At 35.9% G+C, this 8323-nt stretch overlaps 1 protein-coding gene across 1 annotated transcript; it reads right to left on the bottom strand.

Moving 5' to 3' along the window:
* Window positions 1-240: 240 nt before the first annotated feature.
* Window positions 241-3601, bottom strand: LOC116166302. Its single transcript, XM_031481224.1, has 2 exons — window positions 2201-3601; window positions 241-1542 (listed from the first exon to the last, which is right to left on the bottom strand). Exons 1-2 carry the CDS (start codon window positions 3338-3340, stop codon window positions 406-408), a joined length of 2277 nt encoding a protein of 758 aa, XP_031337084.1. The 5' UTR covers window positions 3341-3601; the 3' UTR covers window positions 241-405.
* Window positions 3602-8323: the final 4722 nt, after the last annotated feature.

The following is an 8323-nucleotide window of genomic DNA, read 5'->3' as shown; positions in this document are numbered from 1 at the left end:
ACAATCGATCAGTTCACATATTTCCAGAAATTTAAATTTCTCACTCGAATCATTTTAATCTTATTCCCAAATGAAAGATGTCATTTACTCGTTGTCATTGGATACTCTGAGCAATGCATATTTGATTTATAGTTAATAATTGGGAGAGCGAGCGTTTTTTTCTATTTTGCGCTTATAAGCGACAAAGTGACATTCCTCGAAAAAGATGACGTTTGCGTTGTCAGATACGAGCGTAAATGCCTACTTTGGATATCGATTGTAGAAAAAGGTATTTAAATGTTTGTAAAATAGCACACAGGAATGATATAAATACGAAAATGTAACACGATTTTGGCTTTGGTAACACCTCAAATTAAAATAAATAAAAGAAGAAATAAATTTTATTATATAAAATATTATAAAGTATTACTTATAGTTGCTACAAATGCTATTTACCACATCAAAATGCACATCACTGCTGTGGTCCAGATAGACTGAACCACGAATATTATTATTGCATCGCGCCGGATCTGGAGAAATGATATGCCACGTCAAAACGTTTCCAAACTTTGACCATACATATATCTTTATGCCCAAAAGATTCGCGGTGGCCATTATTTCCTCGCTAGCCGCCCATGTTCCTTCAGAAGCCATCTCCGGTCTTGGGTTGTCAGCTCCTTCCGCAGACTGTGAATACTCTTCACAGATGATCCTACGGAACACTGCATGTTGTGATTGGTCACCTGTGATGGTAAAACAAATTGATCTAAAAAAGCAGTTCCCGTCCCCAACTATGCTATAAGTTTTACGTGGTGGGTTCCTTCTCGCAAAGGGAACTCCTAATGTGTTCGGAACAGTAGCCGATTTCCTAAAGAATTTTATGGGGCCCAAATTTTTGCATAAGAGCCGCTGCTCTTTCACCGATAAGGGTACGTACATTAACTCTTCTTCCATTGTTTGTACAGATTTTAACATTAAATCATTGCTGTCAGGTTCTTTAACTTGCATCGTTTCTGATTGGCATTCATTATCACCGAGATTATCACCACCTTCTTCATCTACATCTGAGTTGTCATCGCTTGAATGAGATGATTCTTTTGTAGGAACTAAACTTCCCGAGACACATGCCCCAACTGCCGCTAGATATACCAAATGTTCGTGGTTACCTTTGTAGAATTGGTACCTTTGGACTATTGTTACAATTCGACTGTCCAGGTTTTCGTATAACTTCATTCTGCAGCGCAATTTTCCTCCAACCTCCAAAGCTTTTCTGTCAAAAACTGCGTCTGATTCTGCTTCCATTAGCTTTTGTATAAATAAATAAAAGGACAGGTGTTTCCTCATGCAAATTTGCTTAAATTTTAGATGCCACCCCTCCACGGAATTTATTGTCCTGGGTAAGTTTTTTTCTACGCGGTCATAGCAATTCCATGTTGAAGGAGGAAATTTTGGGGGTATCACCTTTCTTCCGACTGTCTTCCCTTTCACGTAATTTTTTTCTAAATGAGCGCACAATGGAAGAAGTCTGGAGTCAATTGCATCGACCAAGTCATCGAAAACTTTCTGAAATAATAATAAAATAATAATAATAATAATAATAATCCACCAGGAGCTTGCATTAAAGCACAAACTCGTACCCACACGAACACAATATTACAAATATACACCAACAAACATCCTCGAAAACGACGAATTCAAATTATACTGGGATAGGACATTACACACAGACAAGACAATACCACATTAACAGACCAGACATTACACTTATTCACAAAAGAACTAACAAGACACATCTAATAGACATAGCAATACCAAACGACGCGAACCTTCTAGATAAGGAGCAAGAGAAAATTGAAAAATACACTCCACTTGCAATTGAAGTAAAAGAGGTATGGAAGATGGATCCAGTGACAATAGTACCAATGATGATATCCGTTACCGGACTAACAGCGAAAACTTTTACACGCTACTTGCACACGTTAGAACTTCCGGAATACCTGCACACCAACATGCAAAAGGCCATACTATTGAAAACGGCTAACATCGTTAGAAGGTTCCTTAACCAATGACAAGTCACATCGCTGCATGAAGACTTGGTCAAGAACCGTCTCATGTACCACAACCGCTATTAGTGTGAAAATAAACCAATTAATAATAATTTTTGCAGTGACATCATGAGGTGCATCTGACATATACCTATGTAAACAATTTTACTGCTTACCTGTATATCGGACTCGGGGACAAAAGATAGTGCAACAAGGCTGTGGAAGCCGCTTCTAAGGTCTTTTTCTTCTATCTTGTTGTAGGCTTCTTTGAGATGTGGAATTTTCTGTACTCTTCTCCATAAAATTTGAGAAAAATGGAAAAGGCATCCGGCCAGCTTAGCCTGCGGAAAGCATGCCTTAACTGCGTTGATGGCAGCCGCTTCAAAGTCGCTGGCAACGTATTCAGGACAGAGTTCTTTACCAGTTCTTTGTTTCACTTCGTCTTTTACAGCCTCGAAAAGGACTTTATACGACTGTTCATCTTTACTGCTCATTAGGCTGTATACGCACGGGAGGAATTTGTTAAAAAAGTCACAATGAATGGTGTAAAGTTGATAAGCGATATTTGGAACTGTAGAAAATGTTCCATCAATGATATAAAACTTCGCGTTTACCAGTTGACGTAAGCCATCGTTGGAACAAAATATCAATTGACGGTTTTTGTCTTGAGCGCCAGAATCAAAAATTAACCATCTTCCACCATTAAACGATGAAAATTGGACAGGTAGTTCATCCGGAACTGCATAAATGTCTTTGGGCTGTTTATCATACCCTTGGGATTGGGCATTTCTAATGGTTCTCTTCAAAGATTCCTTATGTGGCAACTTTGAAATTACTTCAAGGTCTGGGTTATGTTCAACCATCTTTTTTAAGTAAATTTCGGAAGGCATTGTTTGAGGATGCTGTTTAGCTGCCATTTTCATGTTTGCCGTTATCACTTTAGAATGTGCTGAACCCCAATCGGAACCATGGCTATGATTGGGTATTGGACCTCTAGCAATTGCCTCTTCATTTGGCGTAAGCCAAAGTCTGGCCTGACAAGTGCTACCTAGAATCTTCGTACCTGCTCGAAAGCGACATCTCCACGCTGATGTTCCATCTTTCAGTTGTTTTCCGAAAACATACATAAAACCATCATGCACTAAGCATTTCTTGCCTCTTTCAGTTGTTGTGAAATTCGGCATGGTATTCGTTGAGAAGGTGTACAGAATCTGCTTTAAGAATGCTGCTGTCGTGTTTTTATTCTCACTTATAGATTCGTACGAGTTCCAAAGATGTGAAGTACAAAGAGTGGTTATTGTCTGAAGACGAGACATACAAACATTCCTCTCTCAGTTACATTTGAACGTAGGCGTCCTTCGAGACAGGATTACACATTGTCTTTGAAATTTTTAAGCAACCGATGCATTTTCCCGATTAAATAAATATTTGCAAAAATGACAATATTTGGAACTCAATACGGCGAGACTGGCAACTCGAAATTGTTCATATTCAATCGTCTTTCACCTGTAAAAGGCTGATTCAACGGTTCAACGTCAACCGTATGTTTACAATACATTTTACAACAAATTGCGTTTACAAAGGAGTCGAATTACTCATTTATGGATGTATTGAAATGTTTTTTTCATCAATGTATAAACAAAGGGTGATTCTTTCTTTAGACTTACATTTGAAAATTGGTCCAGATTTGATGTAGGTACCTAAATTAGTGTTGAAAAACACCAACTTAGGTGAAGTTTGCTGAAGTATCAAATCATAATTAAAATAATCTAAAAAAATCTAACTCGAAACTCCCATTTCTTTAAAATATTAAAAAAAGTTGGCTGATATATATATTAGTTAAGTAGGAATTAGTCTGCTACGGTACTCTTGTACTCGTTTCAAATTCATCCCGTCGGATCAAACTTAAATTTGAGAATTTTGATTTTCAATCAAATAAACTCTTCGTCTATTAGGATTGTAATATTTAAAATCTTAGAAAATCGTGCACAACATTCGGTTTTTTAAGTAAATCTAACTACCTAATTAAAAAATAATGCAAAACTTACCAGCACCACGTGAAACCGATCTTCTTCAATACTCAAAACTATTTTTTTTCCCACAGGTTTATACCAAACTCCGAAAGTTAAAAAAAACACCGTAGAATATAATCGTTACCTAACCAAAAATCAAAGTTCGTATTCGCGCCAAAATATAACAAGTAGGAACATAAAAAGTTTCAAAACACATACATCACCAATGACCAAACGAGCCATCAAACGTTCTGTTAGGAAGAAATTAAGAAGCTAACAACTCAGTCAATCAAAAATGTCATTTAAATTAGATTATAATATATTACCTTCTTTTGTAATACAAGAATTAAAGTGGATTTTCCATATGTCATGTCTGAAATAATAGAAGTCATTAAGTCATTTTGAATACAGGATTTATTTTCTTTGGATGTCAAATCCTTTGCAAATCACCCTTACTTGATTCAACCTTATCTTAATAGCCTATTCATATTTTAGTTAACAGGATTAATAAATCTTATGGGGCGAATCCTACAGAAGCGGAATCGCCGGGGGCGAATCTTCCAGAAGCGAATTTGTCCGGGGCGAACTTGCCGGGGGCGAATTTTCCGGGGCGAATCTTACGGAGGCGAATAGTCCTGGGGCGAATTTACGTGGGGGCGAATTTTCTTGGGGGCGAATTTTCTTGGGGGCGAATTTTCTTGGGGGCGAATTTTCCGGGGCGAATCTTACGGAGGCGAATAGTCCGGGGGCGAATTTACTTGGGGGCGAGTTTTCGTGGGGGCGAATATTCCGGGGGCGAATTTTCAGGGGCGAATTTACCGGGGCGAATTTTCGGGGGCGAATCATCCTACGATCCTTTGAGCACATTTTTGAAAGTGTTCGTGTTAGTAATATTCTTGATGTCAGGTGATATGAATTTACATTTTACCTCTTTGTCGAATACGTAAAACGGTAGGTCTTTGATTAACACAATAAGCTACATTGACTGTATGGGAAGAGATAAGACAATGGCGAATAAGAGATTTATTGTTCTTTTTTATTATTTTAAATATATTATATAATATTTCGTATACTTTAGTATACATACACACTTATACATACATTCCTTACACGATATATACTATGTAATGTATATACAGGGCGATTCAAAAAGAATATCACCACTTTGAAAATCTGAATTTAATTAAACAAACAAAATAGAACCGTGGGTTACATTCAAATGAATAGTGTTAAGGTAAGATAAAAAAAAACATATACTTTGTTATTTCAATTAAATTTGGCAAATATGTTTAAAATACAAAGTATACAAAAATAATTGCCTTAAAATAGGACTACTTTGTACAGATATTGAGGTATTTTTGATCGTGGCCGCTGTATTTTTAATAGAATCGATTTGAAAAAAATTGTAGGTAACAATACAGATCATACCTACCTATAATCTGCCACCAATGTTCTTTTGACAACAAACCGTTTTTGAGAAAAAAAATAACAAAGTGGGTGCCAAAGTGGGGGCGTGTTTGTGCTTATATTGCCACCTAAACAAAAAGGAAAAGAATCTAGTCCCATCGTGGAGTTATACTGGCACGATTTCTTCGTTTTTTTTAATTTTAAACGAAAGATTAAACAGTTTCTATTAAAACTTAATCATTCTCCCTGAAAATACTATAACTCTATAACTTTTGATTGAGAAGTCTAATCGAAAAAGTACGAATTGTTTTGGATTCTACGCCCCAAAATTAATAAGAGAAAGTGTTTTCCCGAGAAATTTTGGTCGATGTTTGGTGAAAAAGGAAGGTTATACACTGCCTTTTTTTGAGCCCGAAAAAAAAATTGTCTCAGATCGACCGGAAAAAAAATTTTCTTATAGAATGTGGCCTGTAGAATCCATAATTTCAAACAGTTCCAAGATTGGGCTACTAGTTCAAAAGTTACAGCCCTTTGAATTTTCTTTCGAAATTGGTTTCTAGTCTATAACTTTTGATTGAGAAGTCTGATCGAAAAAGTACGAATTGTTTTGGATTCTACGCACCAAAATTAATAAGAAAAAGTGTTTTCCCGAGAAATTTTGGTGTAGTCGATTTTTGGTAAAAAAGGAAGGTTATACACTGCCTTTTTTTTAGCCCCGAAAAAAAAATTGTCTCAGATCGACCGGGAAAAAAAAGTTTTCTTATAGAATGTGCCCTGTAGATTCCATAATTTCAAACAGTTCGAAGATTGGGCTACTAGTTCAAAAGTTACAGCCCTTTGAATTTTCTTTCGAAATTGGTTTCTAGTCTATAACTTTTGATTGAGAAGTCTAATCGAAAAAGTACGAATTGTTTTGGATTCTACGCCCCAAAATTAATAAGAAAAAGTGTTTTCCCGAGAAATTTTGGTGTAGTCGATTTTTGGTAAAAAAGGAAGGTTATACACTGCCTTTTTTTGAGCCCCGAAAAAAAAATTGTCTCAGATCGACCGGGAAAAAAAATTTTCTTATAGAATGTGCCCTGTAGAATCCATAATTTCAAACAGTTCGAAGATTGGGCTACTAGTTCAAAAGTTACAGCCCTTTGAATTTTCTTTCGAAATTGGTTTCTAGTCTATAACTTTTGATTGAGAAGTCTGATCGAAAAAGTACGAATTGTTTTGGATTCTACGCCCCAAAATTAATAAGAAAAAGTGTTTTCCGGATAAATTTTGGTGTAGTTGATTTTTGGTAAAAAAGGAAGGTTATACACTGCCTTTTTTTGAGCTCCGAAAAAAAATTGTGTCAGATCGACCGGGAAGAAAAATTTTCTTATAGAATGTGCCCTGTAGAATCCATAATTTCAAACAGTTCGCAGATTGGGCTACTAGTTCAAAAGTTACAGCCCTTTCAATTTTCTTTCGAAATTGGTTTCTAGTCTATAACTTTTGATTGAGAAGTCTAATCGAAAAAGTACGAATTGTTTTGGATTCTACGCCCCAAAATTATTAAGAAAAAGTGTTTTCCGGATAAATTTTGATGTAGTCGATTTTTGGTAAAAAAGGAAGGTTATACACTGCCTTTTTTGAGCCCCGAAAAAAAAATGTCTAAGATCGACCGGGAAGAAAAATTTTCTTATAGAATGTGCCCTGTAGAATCCATAATTTCAAACAGTTCGAAGATTGGGCTACTAGCTCAAAAGTTAAAGCCCTTTGAATTTTCTTTCGAAATTGGTTTCTAGTCTATAACTTTTGATTGAGAATTCTAATCGAAAAAGTACGAATTGTTTTGGATTCTACGCCCCAAAATTAATAAGAAAAAGTGTTTTCCCGAGAAATTTTGGTGTAGTCGATTTTTGGTGAAAATGGAAGGTTATACACTGCCTTTTTTTGACCCCGAAAAAAAAATTGTCTTAGATCGACCGGGAAGAAAATTTTTCTTATAGAATGTGCCCTGTAGAATCCATAATTTCAAACAGTTTGAAGATTGGGCTACTAGTTCAAAAGTTACAGTCCTTTGAATTTTCTTTCGAAATTGGTTTCTTGACTGCTAATTTCATATACCAACTTTCGTCGAAATTTTTTCGCACCTTCGCTTAGGGGTGCGCCCTTCGTGGTAGGAATTTGGAAATAAAATTTTGCAAAGTCGGAAAGGGAATACCTACCCCAAGACCTATTCAAAGAAGAAATGCAAATTTCACCACTTTTTTGAGAGTGACTCCCAAAAGAAACACGTTTGACCATCGGCTTATTTGGAAAAAATTCTTGTTTTGATTCCCTCTACCATCAAATCAACATTTTGAACTTGCAGTTTATTTGGAGAAGATTTCATACCACCCAAATTAACGACAGCTGGTTTACCCTGTATATCGCATTAAATACTGTAAGATATGTGTCTAATATATTGATTTATTTAAATCGGTGTGGTAACATTCGTTTGGTATCGATTACATGTTCCATTTCTTCCCTTCGATATTCGTGAAATAGGATGTCTCAATATTTATGAGAATAGATGTTTACCACGTATGGTAATGAAAATCATTTAAAAATGCTCACGATCAATTGCGGAAATTGGCTTCAGTTATATATTGGGATCTAGTGCAGAAAACACACAATTTACGTTTATGGATGAAAAATATAGGTTAGAAAATCGTACATGCCCTATAATTATGATCGTTCAAATTCGATATGCAGTACAACACATCCTATCAGCGTTCACTGCTTGTCGCGCTGTGCGAATTGCCTGTAAATTAACATATTCGGTTCGTGCTTATCTTCTCTCAATCTCATCATATCCTTCCTTTCTATCAAATGTGCGAAATAATTTAGAGAGTCATTTCTGTT

This window comes from Photinus pyralis, unplaced genomic scaffold (genome assembly GCF_008802855.1).
Source record: "Photinus pyralis isolate 1611_PpyrPB1 unplaced genomic scaffold, Ppyr1.3 Ppyr1.4_LG3b, whole genome shotgun sequence".
NCBI classification, from domain to species: Eukaryota; Metazoa; Arthropoda; class Insecta; order Coleoptera; family Lampyridae; genus Photinus; species Photinus pyralis.
Note: the sequence above shows the minus strand (reverse complement) of the source record. Positions and strands in the feature narration are given on the sequence as shown.